This window comes from Etheostoma cragini, chromosome 23 (genome assembly GCF_013103735.1).
Source record: "Etheostoma cragini isolate CJK2018 chromosome 23, CSU_Ecrag_1.0, whole genome shotgun sequence".
NCBI classification, from domain to species: Eukaryota; Metazoa; Chordata; class Actinopteri; order Perciformes; family Percidae; genus Etheostoma; species Etheostoma cragini.
The window spans coordinates 7029003-7052732 of record NC_048429.1 but is presented as its reverse complement, the minus strand read 5'-3'; the positions used below and the strand labels follow the sequence as shown (position 1 = coordinate 7052732).

At 40.7% G+C, this 23730-nt stretch overlaps 1 protein-coding gene across 10 annotated transcripts in view; it reads left to right on the top strand.

Annotated features, from left to right (window-relative positions):
• pcloa (piccolo presynaptic cytomatrix protein a) overlaps positions 1-23730 on the top strand; it is a 62144-nt gene that overhangs the window by 33205 nt on the left and 5209 nt on the right. For 3 of the 10 annotated variants that reach the window (XM_034864034.1, XM_034864030.1, XM_034864038.1), the window contains 18 exons: positions 165-1702; positions 2506-4576; positions 6644-6691; positions 7277-7359; positions 7609-7684; positions 8852-8977; positions 12146-12254; positions 12634-12698; positions 13317-13501; positions 14504-14554; positions 14792-14922; positions 16943-16969; positions 18166-18259; positions 19015-19086; positions 19173-19419; positions 20054-20317; positions 22781-22922; positions 23084-23145. In XM_034864034.1, the coding sequence (XP_034719925.1) occupies positions 165-1702; positions 2506-4576; positions 6644-6691; positions 7277-7359; positions 7609-7684; positions 8852-8977; positions 12146-12254; positions 12634-12698; positions 13317-13501; positions 14504-14554; positions 14792-14922; positions 16943-16969; positions 18166-18259; positions 19015-19086; positions 19173-19419; positions 20054-20317; positions 22781-22922; positions 23084-23145 (5391 nt within the window). The other 7 variants (XR_004655523.1, XM_034864032.1, XR_004655524.1 and 4 more) reach the window with 7 other exon arrangements.

The following is a 23730-nucleotide window of genomic DNA, read 5'->3' as shown; positions in this document are numbered from 1 at the left end:
TGCATGCAGTTACTGTACATCTTATTTATACCTGTTGCGCTTTGGACATTGGATTTTCTTTGCTTTCCACCTTCTTTTTCATTATTTGGAAAAGGCTTGGCTTGCTTCAACATTGAATATGTCTGCATTATTTGCACTCAACTGATATTTTTGACTTTTGACAGGTGAAGCTGTTGACTACTCCAAGAAAGGGACTTACGCAGGAATGACAATTCCGCCTTATTCCCAAACCAGAGTTACAAGTGCTGTCGGTACACTCTTTGGTACAAGCAGCGTCTTGAGGTCATCAAATGGCGTGGTCTATTCCTCTGTTGCAGCACCTATCCCATCTACATATGCCATTACTACCCAACCTGGGTCCATCTTTAGTACAACTTACAACACTCTGTCAGGTATGCATACCAGCGACACCATGCCTTCCCTGTCCAACCTCCAGAACTTGCCTCTTACACGTTCCCACAGTTTCCTGTCTACCATCTCCGCTACTGCAACAGAAGAACAAGGAGATGCCCCACTCAATTTGGAGATCTCTAGAGGGGGTAGTATTGCGGCTGTTGCCACAGTAACAAGCTCTTTATCCCTTGACACCTACACTGATGCATCCCTGGAGGCCATAGCTGCTTCACTTGAGGCTCTGTCTTCACCTTTGGTTCCTGGGGATGGCCAATATCAGGCAGAGCGTGAGAGGCTAGAGATGGAGAAACTCAAGCAACAGCATCTAGCTGAGGAATTAGAGTGGGAGCGCCAGGAGATTCAACGCTTCAGAGAGCATGAACAGCTCTTGGTGCAGAAGGAACTAGAGGAGCTGCAGGCCATGAAGCAGCAGATCCTGAACCAACAAGAAGAGGAAAGACAGGCTCACCTTATGATGCAGAAAGAAACCTATGCCCAGCAACAGCAGCAACTTGAGCAGATTCAGAGACTCCAAGAGCAACTGCGCATGCAACTAGAAGAGCAAAAGCTTCGTCAGATGTATCCAGGTGGGGACATACCAGGGCATGGTGTGCAGGAGGCACTTGTCTTAGGACCTGATGGCACAGTCCTGTCTCGAAAGATCACAGATAGTGGGTGCCAGACCGATGAAGAGGATGAGACAATCAGCAAAGCCTACACAGCAGGAAGAAAAAAGAGAAGTACTAAAAAGAGTGTTGACAGTTGTGTGCAGACGGATGATGAGGATCAAGAGGAATGGGAGGCTGAGACCAGAAACCGACAAAGCCGGCCACGCACTGCCAGGGGTGATAGGGGTGGGCATTCAGAGACGTCTCTTAAAGCCCATACTGAGATTTCTATACAAACAGATTCAGAGGGCAACATTAGAATGGACACCAGGATGGAGCTGTCTGACTCTGAAAGGACCTCACCAAAGAAAAGACCTATCCCCTTAGAAATAGACCAATCTCCGAACCTGAAAGTTGATTCCTCTACGCTTCAAGCCCCTCCTAAATCTCCCAAAGTGCTTTATTCCCCCATATCCCCCTGTATATCCCCTAGCAAATCCCTTGAATTTGTGTCCTATGACAAATCACTGGGTGATACAAGCCCACAAAAGCTAAGAGGAAGTACCGATCTATTAAAAGCCTCTCCAGCAAGTCCCAGGGGACCCAAAACCATGCAGAGATCCCTGTCTGACCCTAAGCCATTGAGTCCAACAGGAGACGAAAGGGCAACATCTAGCACCCAGTATGGTGAAAGCTATACTGTAAGTACTATACGTATCACTTTAACATATATACATTGACATTAATGTAAGGAAAAAGCGTCATATAAAAAAGAACATAGGAGCTTGCTAAACACAAAACTGGGTTTGATTTAACTGTAAAAAGATGGGGATGGTATTTATGTTTCAAATGTTCTTTTGGTTTACAATGTGCACAATTAATTGAGATGTTTCTGTAGAGTTATGTCCATCTTGAGCTGATATATTAATAAAATACCATGCTAGCAGCTCCAGTGATGGCAGTTTTTCTGCTCAATGTAAAACTAACTATATGTCAAGCATTTTGCATCATGACAAAACTGTCCTTTTTGACATGATGGCTCAGTCATTAGCTATCCTGCTCCACAAAATACTGAGCTATGAGAGATCCATTGAGGCTTATTGTAAATAAATTAACTCTTTTGAAACTAAACTTAAGCATGTGCAATTTAGTAAGTAGTAGGTAATATGTATTGGACAGTAGTACATGTCTTACTGGAAGTCACAAAAGGTGAACCATAATGTGTTTTCTAATAACCTTTCATACACTCAAATACACCTCAAATGTTCATTTCCTAATTTTTTTTCATGACATCATATTAACAGTTTAGTGAGACCAGAATTAATGCCCTTTTGTATATTTCTAAATTGATAAAAAAAACTCAAATCTTGCGAAATTGAGCAATTATCTCACGTTAATTGTATCTAAGTAATATGGTTCAGAGAAAGTAATTTTTTTCAAATTCTAAGGGGTTCAAAAATTCCTACAGTCCTAATCAGTTTTTTTATTTTTACTTTGCCTACAGGAGAAAGGCTTGAGTGGCACACCAACAGGAACTCAAAAGAAAGTAAAGAGGACTCTCCCCAATCCACCGTCAGAGGAAGAGACAACAACGAGTGGCCAGACCGCATATAGCACTGGTTCGGCCCGTCGAAGAATGTGCCGCAATTCCAACATGGCACGCGCCAAGATCTTACAAGACATTGATCGTGAGCTAGATCTGGTGGAGCGTGAGTCATCTAAGCTCCGCAAAAGACAAGCGGAGTTAGATGAAGAGGAAAAAGAGATTGATGCCAAACTTAGGTATTTGGAGATGGGCATTAATCGTAGAAAGGATGTGCTACTGAAAGAGAGAGAAAAGAGGGAAAGGGCATATTTACAGAGTGTTGCCGAGGACAGAGACTACATGTCAGACAGTGAGGTTAGTAACATCCGAGAGACAAGAGGTGGGCATGGAAGTGGAGAAGATGAGGAGATTGAGGGTCATGGTCTTGAACGTCCCAGAACAGCACCTCAGTCAGAATTGGATGACTTTGTCCCACCTCAAACCAAGCATGAGTATGGAAAATACTCCCAGTACCAATACAATCAAAACCAATACCAGCAGTCTCTATACCAGACTCCCCAGTCCTACCAATCTCATTCCCTCTACTCCTCTGTCCCCTCACTCACTAGCGCCCAGCAGCAAAGTTACCACCAGATGCTCCTGTTGCAGCAGAAAGCTGCCAGACAGGCCGCTCTCCTCTCAGAGCTTGATGCAACTAAATATGAAGTCATTAGCCGCCAACCTGATCCCACATCATCAGCTTACCTGGGAGTCACGTATGACAAATATGGCAACCACCTTGACCTCAGAGCCTTGGAGGTGGGAAGTATAGCACGTAGCCCCATGTCAGCTGTCTCTGATTCCTATTACACAGATGTAGATCACCATACACCTCGGAGCTACATGTTGCTGGAAGATGCTGCAGAACTGGCTAAGGGCTCCACAGGTCTGTCTTCATCTTACAGTCTGGCTGAGAGGGAGCTGGCCAAGGCCGAGAAGCTGCTGCGTAGGAGTGCTGCAGATCTGGGATCTACTGACTATCTGGGATCCACCTCAAGACTCCATACTTTTGGAAAGACCCCTGATGAAGAGGATACAATGGAGGAACCCTATGAACTAAAACTCCTGAAGCAGCAGCTCAAGCAAGAGTTTAGGAGAAGTACGGGTGGGACAGAAAACTTAGAACAACTGTCAGGCCTCTCCCAGCACTACTATACCCCAAGCACTAGCATATCTAGTTACTCCCAAAGAAATTATCCAAAGACAGACAAGTACAGCATCAGTCGACTTACTCTAGAGAAGCAGGCGGCTAAAAATCTCCCAGCATCCATGCTGTACCAAAAGCATAAGGCTCCATTATTAGATCCTAAGATCTCTTCCAAGTATTCCTCTATGACAGATAACAGAGGTTTGGAGACGGACCATACCAGCTATCTTGGGACTACCAGTGCATCAGTAAGATCCAGCAGGCTTTCGCAAGATGAGATCACCTTCGGCCTTCGTAAGAATATTGCAGAGCAACAAAAATACCTGGGATCCACCTTGGGCGCCAACTTGGCTGGGTCGCTAAACTTGGGCCAGAGCTTAGGTTTGGACTCTGCCTATCCTAGTGGCAGTCGCTCAAGACCCTCATCCAGGCCCACATCTTGCTATGGCCTGGACTTGTCTATCAAAAGAGATCCTTCCAGCTCTTCACTGAGACTTAAAGGGGATGGTGAAACATCTGTTGAAGTACCAAGCTTTCAAACCCCATCTGGTCGCACCAAACCCACCAGCCTCCCAATTGTGCAAAGTGGCCGTGGCCGTATACCCATAGTGGCCCAGAACTCAGAGGAAGAGAGTCCATTGAGCCCCGTTGGGCAGCCTATGGGCATGGCCCGTGCATCAGCAGGACCTCTGCCACCCATTTCAGCTGATTCAAGGGATCAGTTTGGTTCCTGTCTGTCCTTGCAGGACTCCCAGCAGCCACAACATATCAGGGAAGAGCCAACCAGGGGTAGGGGTTATGTGCTGCTGGATGACCTGCAGGGCACCATGTCAGATAGTGAAGGTAAAAAACAGACTTGTTACATTGTCACTCTTTTCCTACTTAATGTGTCATCCTTAAAAATGTCTGGTTATGGGTTGTCTTGCTTTCATTTAGTTCAGTTTTGTAATATTTACCTATGGTGTGTGTTTATTTAAAGTCTGCATGTGTCTAACCTTAACTTTGCTGAATATTTCCTCTTTTGTTTTCTGGTGTCAATACTTTTAGTCAATCAGTTGAGATCTGGTGTGCATGCATGCCTTTGTATATTTTGCTCTATAACTCATAATGTGTGCTTGAATTTATTTTCATGCATGCACTGTTTCTGTCAGCAATGCAAATATTGTGTAACATGTTTCCATATTAGTTCACTGCATGACACAATTTAACTTTCTCTTCAACTCATTTTTATTAATGGGTTTGTATGATATCATACAAAAATGTATGCACAACAATTTGTATGATATCCTTCTCCCAGTTAAATTTAGCAGAGAAAGGTTACTGTGAGCTGGCTCCAAAGCACTGTGAGGCCCCGGTCATTTTATCGGTCGTTGCAGTTAAGTTTAGCCAAGAGAATGTGATTGTCATGTAAGTGTAGGCCCCAAAAAGACTAGTTAAAATTAGAAGAAAAACATTTTTTTTGTTAAAATACAAAACACAACCTTATGTCGTACAAACCGGGACACGAATATTCGTTTCCTGGGTGAAATCCCTGTGTTTTATGACACATCCTCCCCAGTCACCTTCCTACATGGCATTTCACGCTCTCATACATCAGCAGCCACTGTGCTGCATACAGTAATACATATGTGGAATGCATAAAAACTCCAGTGAATTACTTTTCGTAACTACACATACGATTGGTTCATGAAAACAGCCTTTTCTGTGACAGCCACATTGTGGGACTCTGCACCTCATTTAAAGTGTAATCTGAGCTTTTTCAACACCAAACTTTCATAGTTTTTTAAATCCTGCTTGTTATGCATACAAGGCTTGAGCCACAATACAGAATCACCCTTCAAAACTGATTTTGAAAGCTATTTTTCCCCCCACAAACCATACACTGCAAAAGTGCCTCCCCTGCTTGCCAATTTTACATAAATGATACAGTATTCTGTCAGTTGACTCAATCAGTTCTTTTACAGTTACTTTTCAAAATAAGAGAATATTTTAATAACACAGCCAAAGGCCCATGAATTCTATTTTGAATTTTACAATAGTTGATGTGTAATGTGGATAGTGGATAATGGTGTATTTCATCATTATATTTAGGTTTATAAATATGTTTATGTATTAATATATGATATAAAACTATAGGCAAGATCAAAACGTTATGACATTCCCAGAAAACAGACTAAAGCAGGATACTGTCGCATTTTTGCTAATGCATGATATTTGGATGCAACACTAATGTAATAAATATGAAACTTTACCATGCTTGTCTTTTTGTGATAATTGCTTGCATGTACTGTTTGGTAATACATCTGTGATTTTATGTTGCATGGAAAACATTTACTTGACCTTCTGTTTTTATGCTGTTTTCCTAAAGGTACATCTGCCTTTTCTGTACATTTTATATGTTATTTAAATTATCATTTGTTGGGCAAACATTCACTTTCATTTATTTTTCTCTACACTTACTGAAAGCTTACTGAAACATTATTCTGAACTTCCATCACTAAGGGGACCCAGTTTTCTTGTAAAATGAAGCCTAAACAGTGTCTTATTCCAACAGGAAAGAAAATTATTGTTTTAAGCAAGAACATAATATTTGGGTAAATCTCAGTTTATTGCTCTTTTGATTGGTAAAAGCCACAAACCATCAAGTCATTTTATAAGCAACATGTGGTCATACTCTTCCAGTCATGAATACAACCATTACACTAACTCATGTGTATTATGGAGTACTTGTGCAACAGTGACTTGGTTAAGATTCCAAAGAGGTGTAGAGGTACCGTTGTTTATCTTTCTGCTTTAAACTTTTCAGTATCCCAGTTCTGAGTTCAGTTGTCTTCAATGCAGCATAACTTGTTAATGAATTCATATGAATCCCATCATTTTGCGATGTAAACCCATTTGCCTTGATTCCAGCACTAAGTGATTCCCTGATGGCTTTGAACAGAGACGATGCATCCAATGGTAGAGTATTAGTTCAGTTCTCTAGTTATCCATTAGCTATTAAGACATTAAACTGCAACACAAAATGATGAAAAAAATGTTGGGGACGTTTTAGATTCTTGTGAAGTTGCAAACAAATACCTTTTACTTGCTTTGCTTTAAACAAATTTTAATGATTTAACATTGCAAGCATTTAATTAAACTCTACTGATACACTTTTAACAATTGGAGTTAAAAATAATGTGAAATATATGTACATACCCAACATTTGCATTTATGAAGAATTACCATACTATGGGTTTAGATTTTGCTACTATACATACTGTACTAACACTGTTTTTATAAACTATCAAACTGCATTTATTTCTGCTTATTTAACAATACCATTCTCTTTGCACAAGAAAGTGAAATAATTTATCAAATCCTTCTCTGGCCATTGTTTTATTCACATTTGTATCCCAACCACAAACTACTATAGGCTTTGATTCATTGAATTCTGCTAAATGGCATGTAATAACCTTTATATGAACTGATGAAGTCCCTCCTGTATGTCAGAAGACAGTGTCTCATTTGGTTTTGAATTAGTGCTTGTTTTTATATCTGAAGCCTACCACCTCAGACAAGAGGAGACGGACTGGTTTGACAAACCTAGAGACGGACGGTCAGAGAATGGACAAGAGAAGAGACAGGTGAAACAGGAAAAAAACATGTACACACACCTATTTTCACATGCAGACACTGTAGTAAAGTTCTGTAATGTAATGAAATGCATGCCCTCACAATCAATCAATTTATATGCAGTATGTACGCTCATATGTTAACAGCAGGCACTTAAATGCAGCATATACTGTATGTCCATGTTGCAAAGCTTCTATACTTAACAGTTTCCCATTTACCTTGTACGTACATGACATCTCACTAATATCTTTGGGCCACAGGGAAAAGGCCCGTACTACCCCTTCCCTCACCTCAGGGTCAAACTACAGAGGGATCCCAAAGACCGCAGTGTCTCAGGTAAGTTGCCACAAATAAATTTAATTTAGTAATAACAACTGCAGCATGCTAAGAGTAGTATTACAAGTGAATGTGTTATTGACTGTGAGGCAATGATTCCATATTTGTATTGACCCTATTGCTTACTGACTGCATCTAATATGCATTTTTACAGCATATCTGTTATTTTCCTTTATTGAATTGGACTAATTATGAAATAGATTCAAAAAATTTCAAAAAGGATAATGACAAATCAAATGCACACAATATGTACCATAACATCCCATTAGGTTTACAGACTATGACTATTGTGTGTTCTATTTATTTGATATTCATGCCAGATCTCAACAAAGTGGCAAGTCAATTTCCCTGCCATTACGTTCCATCACACCATTTCTCGAGGCTCAAAGCAAGCAGACATTTCATTTCCTGGCTTCTCTTTTGATTTGGCTCTTTTCCACGCTCATCAGTCATTGCCATGCTCAAAATGGAGTATCCCTCACACTCAGGATTAGCTTACACAATTATCATTCAGCCTACAAAGGATGCATTTTGTTTACGAGGACCCAGTGCTGAACTTGAGTCATGTTGCCTCAGTCATTTTGTTCTTTCTTCCTTAACCATGTTAGATACTGTAAAATGAAGGAGGCTCTGCTTCTGTGTAGGTGATGTGTGACCCGTGGAGGGACATGATAGATCCAAATGTGATTTGTGGATAATCAGTAGTGGGGTTGGCATGTATGCTGTTGTCCAATTGTTCTACCAAGGCAGAGAGCAATAACTACAGAAGTGGTTAAATTGAGGAAAATTGTTGCATAACAGAAAGGTTGTAATGCCTTCATCTCTTCTTCTGTTTAGGCTGACCAAGTATAGCGGCCATATAACATAATACCTAAATACCTTTTAAGAAAATATATTTCGTTTGAACAATTTTTTTTAAAGAAAATAAACCTAAATACATTTTTATTATTTACAGTCCATAGTTATATGATTGAATGTAGATGAGTAGTTACTGTATTATGGCTTTTGAGGGCAGTATATTTGTGTCCTTAATTTACAGTATACCTTCTTTCTGTGTGGGTGAGTCTGCATGGGTGTGTGGACGCAACAAGTCAATGTTAAATGTCAATGACACTGTAGACTATTTAATAATGCTGCTCACCAGTCTTTGTATTTGGTCCTAAACAGGAAATGGTCTGGGTATCCGTGTGGTTGGAGGAAAAGAGGTCCCAGGCAGTAATGGAGACATTGGAGCCTATGTTGCCAAAGTCCTACCTGGAGGAGCTGCAGAACAAACAGGAAAGCTTCTTGAAGGTAAGCTCTTTTACCAAATTAAACTTCCCCTTGCAAAAAATCTGCTTTATTTCTCAGCCAAAATCGGAAAGGATATTCCTAAAATGTAATTTTTATGAGGACAATTCTTATTTGCTTGGAGTGACAAACGCGGATTGATACCCCTGGATGTCTGTGGGGTAAATATGAAGCTACTTGCTGCCACAGCCGGTTGGTTTAGCTTAGCACAGACTGTAAACAGTGGAAAGCTAGCCTAGCTCTTTTCAAATTTAACATAACCAAAATCTACTTGCCAGCCCCGCTAAAGCTTGCTGATTTACGTGGAATATATCCTTTGTTTAATTTATACAAAAAATGAAGTTTAAAAACATCACATTTGAATTTTACAAGGAATTATGTGCCAGACTATTTCCTTTCTACTTCTATTTTATATACAGTAGCTTGAAACAGCTACAGTTTGCAGTTTTACTAAGTCACCAAGTAAGCATTGTGCACTAACCCACATTATATAAATAAATGACCTGTGAGTTAACCCTTACACACTTCTCACTGACACCATCTCAGGTTAAATTGCTGTGTGGTATATTACCAGGAATGCATTTCATGAGCTGATATTGATTTCACGTGGCGGCATCTGGGAACAGTTAACCCTGTCATCCTCCCAATCCGTCTGTCTGCTCAGAGTCCCCTTTATTGCTGTGTTGAGACACATTGAGGGTGTCGGACAATTGTTAAAGATGGGCCCTGCACCTTTTAGAAGCTGCCACACTAGTGATCTAAGGATGGGGAGGCAGGGAGAGAGAGAAATACTGCATGGTCTGGACCTGCGTAGTGTGCTATCCATCTGTCTGCGCTCTGTGGATGTGTGTGTGTAGGAGTGTGGGCAATTCCTTTTGCACTTTCTGTTCTTGTTTGTGTCTCCTTCCGTTTCCTTTTTCTGTTTTTCTCTCTTCACTTTTTTAGACAGTCTAAAAGTTCTCAGTGAATATTGCTTAATGAAAAATACAAATAAAACAATTGGGAGCAATAGTGGAAATACTGGAGCTCTTTGAAACTTAGTGGGAGTTACAAGATCTCCAATGTAGCTTGATGAGATTCTACACCCACGCTAGCATCTCTGTGAGCTAAATGTTAAAATCAGCTTGATAAAATGCTTACTGTAGAATGACAGTGCTAACAAGCTGATGTTTAGCAGGTGTCATGTGCACTGGGTGCATCTTCTTAGTTGAGCATGTTAGGATATTAACATGTGCCATATGCTAATTAGCACTAAACACAAAGTATGCCTTTATTCTGAGGGAATATTATTACTATAGTTTGTCTGTCCACAGGTCTTACAAATTAAAGATGTTGACGGTGCTAGATGAGCAGTCTGATGATCTCCAAACTTATTAGAATTTCTTCTCTTGTTATAACTGTAGCATATTTCACGCAATCGGTCAACCTGCCATCCCTAGAGCTGCACTGCTAGTGTGTCTAAAAATCAATACAGAAGTTAATTTGTTCTTTATCACTTAAAAAGTGTTAATCACTTCAGGTCACATTTTAAAAAAATAATAAAGAAATAAAATGAAAACCTTTTCATCAAAAGTCCAAAGACAGAGGATTCCGCAAGCTGCCTAATTTCCCAAACTCTTAATTGACTTGAGATTGTATGTTATGGTATTTCATGCTGCATTCACGTGCCTTGGATGGTCCCATTTGCAGTGTTGGGAAGTCGTTCTTCCGATGTCACGCTGTTCATGAGCTTTAAGTCATAATATGGGGGAAAAAAACATGGACACTACACATATGTGTTGTATTTTATTGCATCAGAGCATTTAAACAACACATTATTGCTTTAATATAATTAATTATTTCTATTTTTAATCTTTAAATTAGTGATTTTGTCCAGGACTTCTTACTGCACCAGTAATATTATATTCTCTTAAGCAACTAACATATTTTCCCTGTTGGAAATCCGTTTTTCCCAATTAGTTTGACAGCACATGAAGGCAGCAATAATGTTTCTTTCTACTGCTTTCTGCCAATTTCTGCCCTGATTTTTTACTATAATAGTTTGCTACTTATTATTGTCATCTTACAATGTCTCAGCCATCATTGTCCAGCCCTTTCTAAACTAAGAAAGAAGTCAATGCTGTAGGCTGAAGCTGTTGATGATGCTTCAGTCCAAGAGTCAAGATGCATCTGTGGTGTTGTTAGCTGCGAGGTGAACTTAACCATGACAACAGCAGACATACAACAGTGAGCAGAATGGCTCCAAAGTACTTTGGTCCTGCCAGTAGGAACATGGCGCCTCCCCCTCCATGGTGTGATCATGGAGAAATGTTGTCAGATTGAACTGGAGTAGAGGCTTTTAGTGTCACAGAGGGACATTAAGTGTACTAATACATGCTTGTTTCTTTGAAGTTTCTTTGAATGTGTGAAAACTGCAACACACATGCAAACAATTGTGTGACCAATTTGATGAATAATATGGTGAAACTACAGTCGCTTACCTGTCACTCACACATGCAGCTCGAGAGTACCGTCGCAAACGGACCCTCCTGATGCGCTGTTTCAATCCGTGTAAGTCCTGCCAGTGTGCAGGGTGTGTGTTTGGCAGATGCAGTGGGTTTGCTGTGCTGTGTGGATACATACTGTTTGAGCTTTTACCGCTGTATTTAACTACAAATGAATGGTCAGTTCCCACTAGGAGACATGTTTTATTGCTGCATTTTTCTGTTCTTTCCAGGCAATAATACATCATGTTGGAAATGTAGTCCTGCAAAGTATAGTTTCATAGCTAATATAACACGAATCCCTTTCCAAGTTGATTTTAACCCAGTTCTCTGCCTGAGTGCGCTATGAGCAGCTTTGTCACACAGCTGCTGTTTATGCAGTCACCAGCTTTTATTGCTCCAGTTTTGGCTTGCAGTCTGACGCACATGTTGTTTGAGTGCAAGAATCAAAGCTTGTTTTTTCACTGTGAATTTTATCAAAGGATGGATGTTAGACCCTGATCTGGTCACTCGTTTGAGTCAACATTAATTTAGTTTTTTGAATGAATTGAAAGAACTACTCACTTAAATGCTTTGATTTGGTTTTGGTTTGAAGTAAAAAAAAAATTTTTTATCTACAAGCACTCTTTAAGTATAACTGTATTTTGTTTGTTTTGTTTTGTGTGTGCAAATGTGTTATTGTGTAAAGGAATGCAAGTCCTAGAGTGGAATGGTGTTCTTCTGACGGGGAAAACCTATGAAGAGGTACAAGGGCTCGTCGGGCTGCCGTGCAACGAAGCAGAAGTGTGTGTCAGACTGTAAGTATAACCTTTGTCACTTTCTATCTCTCTCTCCGTCTTTCTATTTTTAGAAAGCCTAACTCATCCTGCTGTTATTTCTATACCTTTTATTTTCTTCCTCATACTCTAATCATGACTTTGATCCATCATCTTCCTAATCTTTCTTTTTACATTTCCTGCCTTTTCATCTCCCTGATGAAATAATCCACCTTCATATAAATATTTAAAAGGCATGATTGCTATCTCTGTTTGCACTAAGTTTATATCTAATAATTCCTATTTTCTTTATCTTGATCTACTATATAATGTTAAATTTTCCTTTAACCTATTTGATTCTCTTTTGCATTTGAGTTTTAATTTTCAGAAACATATGTCACATCCTAGTCTCATCTTTCAGGGATCTTAACATGCTGGCTGACTCTGACGGTTCGGATCACCTGGATTTTCAAGAGCACGGCAAAGGTGAGCTACAGTATTCCTAGAACTAACACCCCAACATGCGATCGCTGCTTTCCACTTTGCTTTCCCCGCCAATGGCCCTGCCTTCACAGTACTTCCCAATTAACTTTTGTCTTATGCTATTTTGAGACTCTCTTGTCGTATTGCTTTCATCTTCAATTCTCTCTTTTCTCAAGTTCAGCCATGCGTTACTTGTGGCCTACTTCCTTATTTCTGTCTGCATCACACAGGGAACATCAGATTGTTCTCAAAAGAGCTAACACAGTGTAAAGCCTCGATTTCCAACTTCAAGTTGTCTATTTGTGCTTTCTGTCACCTTTCCTGTGGGTGCCTTTTCATAATGATGCTTTTGTGTGTCTGGTGTGACTAAGGGTGTAAGTTTGGGTACACCATTGGGAGGGTTAAGATCTCCACTTTTGAGCAAAATCTAAAGTTTGAGCATGTCAAACACTTCATTTTTTGCATTCTGTTGATTTGTTCTGCCACATTGTGTGCCTTTTTCTGCATGATGTTATGGTGCAAATGTCTTTTTCATGTAAAGGAAATTATAATAGTTTTTTGTGGGGTTGCACTGGCCTGTTTGTTTTATGTAATTGCGCCTATGGGTGGGACCCCTTCCAGGTGACAGACCTCCTAGGTCTCCAGGTGTTGACCCCAAACAGCTGGCGGCTGAGCTGCAGAAGGTGTCCCAGCAGCAAGCTCCCACCTCCACCTCTTCCTCCGGTCTGCCCCCCACAACCTCTGCAACATCCAGCCCCGCTCAGCCAGGGTCACCCTCCGTCAGCAAGAAACGCCACAGCAGCAAGGCCAGTCTGGGGAGGGTTTCTTTGTCACGTTCAGCTTAGAATAGATTTATCTTATCTTTTTTAAGGGTTGATAGTGTTGGTCACCCATCACAGAACATCTCTGAAGTGCAATGTCATGATAGATTGCTGGACAAAATGCTTTCTGCATCTTGTTTTCCCAGTTTGAAATTACAATTTAGGAAACTTTTTGTTTACTCCAAGTTTATTAAACTCTACATTACTCTACAACATTAGGTAGCTCCTCATGTATCATCAATATAACATTTAGCAAAGAAGTGTCAGCATGGAATACAATGTAAGAGTTAACCACTTATCTAAAATGTTATTATTAAAGTGCTGATATTATGCTATTTGGCTTTTTCCCCTTCCTTTATTGTGTTATATATCTTTTTTGTGCACAAAATAGATTTACAAGGGAAAAATGCCCAAAGTCCACCCCAAAGGGACTTACCATCTTCCAGAGAAAACACTGTTCACAAGCTGCACCAAACAGCTCTATTGTAGTCCAGCCTTTATTTCTTTGTTACTTTGTTACACACATTATAATGCCCGCCTAGCTGTTGGCATGGCACTCCCTCATGCTCCGTAACTGACTTGCTAGCTCTGCTGAACTAGCTACTGCACATGTGTGGCTTCCAACAAATATGGAACAGAAGTGCGATGCCTTGCTCTGTAGCTAAAACAGAGAGCTCAACACACAGGATGAAAAGAGGAGCTGCAGCAATGTCAAGTACAACAAATAGATGTTGTAGTGTTTTTTCAAACATAAACCACATATACCTATTCTGGTACAACCTCTAAATATAATTATGAACCTGAAAATGAGCATAATAAGAGCACTTTAAAACAGATGCATCTAGCTTGTTTAGCCTCAAGCACTGTACAAAGCACAGCGCAGTACGTACTGTACTGCATGTGTACTACACCCACCAGTAATCACAAAGTATCCACCTACAGATTTCTGCTAGCAGTATCTAAGCATTTTGCTTTTATTTCTAACAGACTGCAGAGGGAATGAAGACCCAGTCCCACCCCATCTCTGGAGAGATAGAGGTCTGTAAAATAAAAAGGATGACATCTGTAATGTTTAAGTTTAAAAGTTTTTATGTAAGAGTATATAGGTAAGAGTATAATGTCATCACTGTGTCTTTCAGCATTTCCCAAAATCATTACATTTATATAAATACAAAAAAATACAATGTGAATACTGTATTTAATGTCCTTAAAACTACTATTTTGCTGTTTTCATTTGAATCCATTGTAATTCATTTAATGTACTTGTTTTTGCAGCTTCAAATCCACTATGACAAGCAGCTTGGCAACTTGATCGTTCATGTCCTGAAGGCCAGAAACCTTGCCCCACGGGACAACAATGGCTACTCTGACCCATTTGTTAAAGTGTATCTCCTACCAGGGAGAGGGTGAGTCAAAGGCTTGGAACCTGCAAGCACACGTTTAGTAGTTCAGAAGGGGACCAAGGTGAATTAAGGATAAATGATACAAAACGTGAAAAATGCTTTAGCTGTACCAATTTTGTTGATTTAGAGCGATAAGATGTTTAAGATGCTGTTTTTATTGCACTGCCTTTTTTATCAGCCACTTTTAGAGAAGGAATTTGAGAAATATACCTGCTTAGATATCCCCATTGCCATCCAGGCTTCAAAGGCAGCCACTTCTTTAAGCTCAAACCTAATTTCCTTTCATTTTAAAATCGATTTACAATTGATTTTGGCTTACCATGACATCTTTCAATGTGAAGCACATTACCTTTCTTTGGTATCAAGTCCATAACACCTATACACTGCACATCAAGTCCATCAGATGGGTTTTAGAATGTAATTCCAGTAGCGTTATGTGATATAAACTCATCAGCCCCTTATCACTGCTGAATGACAAACATTATGTAAAAGATATGAAGGTGCTTGTGTTCCTGTGTTGATGTTGCCCCCGTTGATGGGAGTTCTACTGTAGGTTTGAGTGCAGTTAGAATCAATAATTCTCATATTTACTTGCAATAGGATCCACACTCTCTCATAAATCCAGGGCTCCCTTTCTCACTGTGATCGCGCTGTATTGTAATTGACTTTCCCGCCTGCTCTGCTGTTTGAGGTCACCCGAGAGAGTGTTTTTTCTTGTGATCGTTTCAGATTATAGCAATAGTGTACGGCTGGGGGCTTTGCAGCCGTCGCTCTCGCGGGCATTGTGTTTGACACGTGCAGATGGAAACACCACTGTGAGTTTAAGCCAGGGTTAGGGTTATGCTAAAGGGACTGGGAGAGTGGCACCCACAAGCCCTGCAGTCGCCCTACTGAAAGGGGTTACGGAAACGTGCACACTTAAGCACATGTGTGCACATACTCGTGTGTATGCTACATGTGTATACTCACTCACAGCTATCAGTACCGACTAGAGTCCAGTCAGAGGTTGCATTACAGATCTTCTGGCAACCATATGGAGCTGATGCAGTGAAACAGGTGCTTATATACTGTAGTTTAATACATATATAGCAACCAGGAAAGAGGGGTAAAAAAGTAGTGATGTTGTAAACGTAACGTACATTTCCATGACAATGTGTATAAAGCTGGAATGAGGCTTCTTCATGCTGCGTGAATGTACACGGGTCTCGTACAGACATGTTTGCTTGTGTGTGTTTTTCCTACCTGTACTGGTTATGACATTTAACAAACCACAATGTAAAGGAAGGTAGAAGATGTCTGGAAATGGAAATCAGTTTCACATTGGAGACAGTGTAAACAAACCACAATAAGAAAAGAATGGGTATCCCACTATAACTTTTTCTAGGAAAGTAGAAACTTCTTCATAATCATGAAGGTTATTTGTTATGATATGAATTATACGGATAGTAAAATGCTTGATGGTAGGGCAGAGATTGTGTTATGCATAATGCATTGTGCATTGTGAAGGGTTGTACCAAAAATGCTTGCTTTACAAGTAAAAAGATATGATTGCCTTGGTCTTTCAGTAGATATTCTTAATTCAAAGCAATGAACAATGCTAAGTTCAATAACACAGAGGACAGAAGAAAAATAGTAAATTCGATTACATTTTGTTTTTACGTAAAAATAAGGATACGATCCCGGTCCTAGTACAAAGTGAGAGACAAAGATTCATAAATGCAATCAGCTGTCCACAGCTGTTTCACGAGCAGCAGATTTTCACTGCGGTTGCCAATGGATGCGTCACATCACCTAAAAGCCCTCTCAACACGAGTCATGAGACACTAAAGCACAAAGTCCCCTGCTCATGCCCCTCTCCCGAACACACACAGAATAAATAACACACCAAACCTAAATCTACAGTGATGTCCCCTTCCCCCACACACACTTACAGTCCATAGACAGGTTTTGACCCCTCACCCTCCCACTGACTATTGTTTCTGTATGTTGTTCTCTATATTTAATGCATGCTGGACCCTCTCAGTCAGGTCATGGTTGTCCAGAATGCCAGGTATGTGACTTGACCACTTTGGTACTTTGGTTCTGTTTGGTTGTCAGTTGGTGAAGGTAACAAAACGTCCAAATTGTTTTCTAACTGATCGGAAGCTTGTTGATTCAAATCAGTTTGTCCTAGTTCCACTAACTCCCTTAAATTGTGCATTTTCCACGGTTCCCATATTCTCATGATGTTCCACTCATTTTTAGGCTTAGAATTGCATTTTGGAGGTTTTAAATCCCTAACTATTAACATCTACCCATCTCCTTAACACACCATTAATAAACCTATATTCCCCTGTGCTGAAAATTCACTTTTCCCAGCTAACTGTTGTGTGTTCTTGGTAGATGGTCTGTTTGTGTTCCTAACCATTGTAATTTGAAATCCTAACATTGAACCTGACACCCTTTAGTTTGTCCCTGTTTTGTGATTAAAATCCTTCAGGAATGTCCTACATCGTGCCCTGACATCATACTGTACCCTTGATGCCCCGCCAAGTTCAATACACACTCCCATTATTTTGCTCCGCTGTCATTATTCATCCCATTATTTTCCAATATACAGTAGACTGTTCTTGTCTTTCCCAAACTAACTCTTTTACAGACATACTCATATCTTACAAACTTAAATAAAACCCTACACTCTGCAAAAAAACATCCACATTAACAAATCATTCATTTCATTTCAGTGAGTTTGCTGTGATGTAAAATGTTTTCTTCTTCACTCAAAACAGGTGAAATAATAAGTCAGATAATGCTATTGTTTCATATACAAATTGACTTTTTCAAGTCAACTTTTTTTTCTTGTTGTTTTTTTGTAATTAATTAATTAATTTATAATTATTTACCTGATTGAGTTATTGGCACCTACAAAATAAATAAGAATTTCATCAGAAGTAAGTCAACCTCTGTTTCTATTCTGACAAAGTTTTACTTGTTTTGGGACAATCAAATTTCATTAGACTAAAAGACTTGATGGACATCAAATTGGATTTTTTTGCAGCAGGCCCTGACATTCTACCCTGTCGTCCATGCACGTAGGCCCATACATTGTTACTGTCCAAACAATGTGCATCACGTTCATGCTTTCCCTTCTACTGTCAAATTGTGCCCGGTGTATTGTGCTTACTGCATTGTGGTCGCCCACTATCCTCTGGTGCTTTAGCGTGTCTGTGATCATGCGTGTCTTGTTGTGATGTGTTCCCCCGCCAGTGCTGAAAACAAGAGGAGATCCAAACATGCAGGCAAGAGTCTCAACCCCGAGTGGAACCAGACTGTCATCTATAAAAACATCCACCTGGAGCAAGTATGTCTTCATGCACACATTTCTCATAGCTGCACACATTCAATTGCACAGACATGGTTCAGTATAATGTATACTTTATTAATCCCACAAGCGGAAATCACAATTTACACTCTGTTGTTATTACACACACATGCTCAGTACCTATACATGCACTAATGGAGAGATGTCAGAGTGAGGGGGCTGCCCATGAAAAGACACCCTGAGCAGTTGGGGGTTCTGTGCCTTGCTCAAGAGCACCTTGACAGTGCCCAGGAAGTTCTGGCACCTCTCCAGCTACCAGTCCACCACCATACTTTGGTCTGTATGTGGACTTGAACCAGAAACCCTTCGGTTCCCAACCAAACCCCCTACGGATAGAGCTACTGCCACCCTAGTAGTACGCTTCCTATAATTTTAAAAGTCACAAACAAGAACTCATAATGTGCCAACTTCCATATTAAGATGATGATATTGTCTTTTCTCTGCTGGCATGGTGACTAGCATTGTGGCCATTGGTTTTAATAGAGCATATGGATATGCCATTGGGATTTAATTATATCACTTTAGATCCCATTTTAGATTCACTGGACCCATATCAATCACAGCAAATCTGTGTTCTGTTGTCTGTTTTTTTAGGCAGCTGAACGTCTGCTCCGTCGTTAAGCTCAGATCATGTGCTTTTTTGTTTGTTTATTTTGCCATTTTCTTATGCACACAGCTAAGATCGTTACTCACTAAAAAGATGCATTTACTTTATATCTGTGCGTGTGTACCAGCTGAGGAAGAAGACCCTGGAGGTGAGCGTGTGGGACTACGACAAGTGCTCCTCTAATGATTTCTTAGGAGAGGTAAACCTTTTTGACATTCACTTTAGTGGTGTACCACCAATGTATGTTTCTGAATATGCCTAATACACTGCTGTGTTTGTTCACAGGTCCTTATTGACCTGTCCAACACAGCCGGGCTGGACAACGTCCCTCGGTGGCTTCTCCTGAAGGAGCAGAGCGAGGGGGACCACCATCGGCGCTCTCACTCAGGCCAGGGCCGGCACACTTCCTCTAAACCCTCCTCACAGCACTCCTCCCCTAAAACCACTGGCTCCGCACACGACAATCAGGATTCCCCAAAATCATCTGTCATCAAGAGCCGAAGCCACGGGATCTTTCCAGATCCGGCCAAGGGTAGGACATGATGAAATTGCCTTACTTGCTTGACTTTATCACCGTCACCCCCTTACAGCCGTCTGCACTCTGCTGCTTTTGCTATTTCGCTTTCCCTCTTCTCTTCTTGTACTCGTGTATTTGTGTCTTTCTTTCTTTTTCACACTTTTCTTACTCTTTGCTCTCTTCCTTTCATTGCTTCTCTCATCTTTTTCGCCCCACTATCTCTGTGTCTACCTCTGTTTCTCTCTCACAATCTTTTCTTTCTACCAGCACCTTACATGCCCAATTTTGCACACCCATCATAGCTTCAGCTTCATGCTTTTTGCTTTCTCATGGTCTGTTTTCTTGGTTGCCAAGATGCCAACCAGCCCAGAGGCTTAGCCTTAGCTACCCTCTATCTTTCTTCTAACACAGAAGGCAACATGACTGTGGAAGGCTTTGAATGCTCCCCAAATTTAGAAAAATAACCATCAAATTTAATGAGGATGCTTGAAGATCATAGACTTAAATGAGGCAGTTACCATGTTGGCTAAATTAACTTTCTCACCAGCCAGCTTTTTATTCACAAGTGGTACACAAAAGGTAACAGCCTCTAAGTTCACTAAAGTAGAAAATAGCTTTTTTGGTAATTTGGTGAATTTGGTTGTTTTAGACACGCAGGTGCCTACTATCGAGAAATCTCACAGTAGTCCTGGCACATCGAAGCCTTCCCCGTCCGAGGGCCAGAGCCAAAGCCAAAGCCACAGCCACGGACACAGCCAACACTCTCGCTCGCACGGCGCTTCACGCTCCAGCAAAAGTGCCGCACGGCAACACCATCAGGACAGCGGCACAGGAAGCGGTGGAGGCGCTGCCATAGCAACGGGCGATGCCCCGCAGCAGTCACAGCAGCAGCCGCCTCAACGCCTCCAACCAAGTAAACCAAGACGCAAATAAAGCCTACGCAGCATGGCCTCCTCGCACTCATCTGTTCTACCTTCTGTACCTTCTTCCGTTGGTTTCCTTTTCTAGTATTGGTTTCCCTCTTTCCCTTTCCACCCTCTGGTCCTCTCCCCCGTTGTATTCACAGTGTTTCAACCTCTCACCGCTTCTCTTCTGTATGTAGCTCACCTGTACTGTAGCACACTTTGTCTTTGACCTTCCTAAGTTTGACTCATTTTCAATGAAGCCAAAGAGGCATAATGGTTGCGTATTGAAAGCCAGTTCTAACTACTTAAAATGACCATTTAAAAAAAGTAAAGAAGCTATAGGCTAAATCGTATTCTCTAATGATACTCCAAAATGAAATTAAACAGAAAAAATCACGTTTACCTTGGTTTTGCTGTTTTGAATATAATTTAAATACAAGCATATTTTACTAAGGAAGAAGAAGAACGTCAAATCTGAAAGAGAGATATTGAAATTGCACAACATGTTCTGAAGAAACAAATCGGCAAATCTGTCAATTACTGTCAGAGCACAGTGACATCTCCAGCTCTATCACATGACGACACTAGCAAATAAGAAACATTGGTTCAGTAAATGGAGCAGAGTTTGCTAGGATGATGTTTTTGCTACCATGAAAGGTTTCTGTCGCCAGCTAGCCGTTAAATATTTTTTAATTATTGATCCAAGCAGGAAAACAGAAGAAAGTTGCAATACCACCCCCTCCCCCAAAATATCATCAACCTCTTTTAGTAGTTTTCATTTTTGAGTTCTTTTTGTATTTCCTTTTCTTTGACAATCGATGACCAGCTTTTCCGAAGCTCGTCCACTGAGATGGCTGTGCATGTGGTCCGCCAACCCCCTTTTTCATTTGAACAACTATCGGACTCACAATGCACCCCAGTAGATGCTGCACACCCCCGCCTCCTAGTGACATGCAGGAGGGGCGAATGTGCACTGCACACTGTGGCTGCTTGTGATTGACAGTGAAGCTGGTTGCCTTGGTGAAGATAAACCACTCTCTGAATCTCCATCTCGCTCCTCCCTCCTACCATCTTAAACTTCGACCCCATGACCTTTGTTTCCTGCCGTTGACCCCCTGACACCTGACCTACGCCTGCGAAAACAAACACATCCAGGCCAAAGAGGCCGCCTCTCACTGAGGCACCAGAGACACAGCGTAGTGGGCGTGCTCACCATTCAGAGAGCCCAGTCTGATTGGCTACCTGCCCTGCCATCGGTTGTGTCGGCCAAAGGGAGCAGAGCAGACGGCAGACACCTGACCCTCAGGAAAGCCGTGTCAGAAGAGAGGCCACAGAGGACCGGAGGTGAGAGTTTGCCCAAGAGTCTCCTCTCTGTCGTGTGACTGAAGCACAGATGGAGCAAGGAAAGAAAGAGAGAGAGTGAAAGAAAGAGATGATGTGATGCTACTAACGCACACCTGCACAAAGAGAGAGGGGAGTCTTACAAGCTAACTAGAGAGCCAGGAAAGGAGAGACAGAGAGAAAGTTGCACTCAGCCACATCACCAGAGATTCATGCAGCGAGACACGCTTTCTTACCGGCCACTAACACGGTTCACTAATACCAGGAAATGAATGTCTTAAATTGCTGTGTGATTCACTGAGCGTTAACACTGTGCCACTGATACATCTGCTGCACGACTCTCCAATTGCTTCATTGAACTGGTATTAGTGAGCTTTAGCAATCCATCAACGACGTGTTAAGTGGCCTAAAGAATAAACGTGTCGGCATGGATTCTGTTCTGCACCACATCCACGCATCTCACATCATTCATACTCACACTGCCTGATCCGTGTTTGAGAATACAATGTTGACATTTAAACATTTATGTCATAAAGAATAACATCTAAAATATATTGCACGTAAACAGGTTGTGTTAAAACATTTATTTAAAAAAAGAACATTCAAAAACATAATTTAAACTTATACTGTTTTCATGGAAATTTATTTTTACACTAAAGAAATGCTGAGATTGAGATAATAGGTAATTATTAATAGTTCATATAGATGACTAACAATGTCAGTAGGGTGTACGTGCCTCTTGTTTGGTCTACTTTTGCATAAACATTTATGTGTGATGTTTCTCTGGATGTATTTGTCTGTTTCATGTTAAAGCTTTATATGTGAGTTTTACTGTCTTGTCTTTGTCTGGGAGAAAGATTCTAAGTACACTGTTTGTCCATAAGCTTCTTGCTGATCCACAGTGTTTATGTGCTATTCATTACAACCCAGTCTTTTGTGCTATAAATAAAACTTCCCTTTTGACTGCCAAACTAAAAAAAAAAGTTTTAAGTTGATTATGATGGATTTTAGTTGCTGCAGATATTAACTAATGCTTCTTGGCCCTAGTTTTTACAATCTTGGATCCGGCAGAGGTGCAATTTTTCTTCCTGTGTCTTTGTCGTGATGGGTGTGGTTGTATCTCTGCACAGCTCGGTCGAGCTACAGATCTAGTGATGCCCCAGTCACAGCAGCCTCATTGGACAGCGGCCTGAGTGGGAGCGCCTACAGCCTATTGGACGAAGTAGGAGAGACAAACGAGGTGGACAGTGCCATCTTCCAAGTGCCCCGACTGTGAGTCAGCTTATTCAGTACTTTTATCTTAAAAAGCCTCAGTTCTACCTTTTGGATGTGCAATAAATATATGCTTACCTACTACTTTGACTACGCCGTGATACCTGTCCAGAAGAAATACAGAACAATACATCATACTAATTTTCCCCCACTCTCTTTAGTGGAAAGATCCCAAACGGCACAGACGTGATGAAACCATCAATGGGACACGGTGACACTGAAGGTTAGAGATACATTACATGTATGTGTATGTATACATTCATACTTGTTTGTCTTGATGCCTCGAAGTATTAAAAACCCTCACAATAATACTATACATGTTTTTTTTTTTGTATTTTACATTTTATAGCTGAACAGGGCATTGTGATTTGATTGTATAAATTTGAAAAGTCTAACTAAGAAATCTCAACTTGTACCACTATCCGGTACAGTGTTTACATTCGGATATCCAGCCTCACTAAATAGGAAATGTAGTAAAATTTAATTTACTAATTAATTGATAGAATGTTAACTGTTGGTTTTTTCCGCCCTATTCTCTTTCTTTGTTTATTGTAACATGTTTTCTTGCATTTTGTATTTTGTCTTAACTGTTTCCATTGCAAGTATTTACATATACATATACATTAGACCTATTAACTAATGAATATAGAACACATTTGTTCTAATCCACGTGGCATCGTCATCTCTATATCATCTTCTCCATGTTCCCTCAGTCTTTCTGTGTCACCCTCTCCTAGGCATAAACACATATTAAAACACACACACACACACACACACACACACACACACACACACACACACACACACA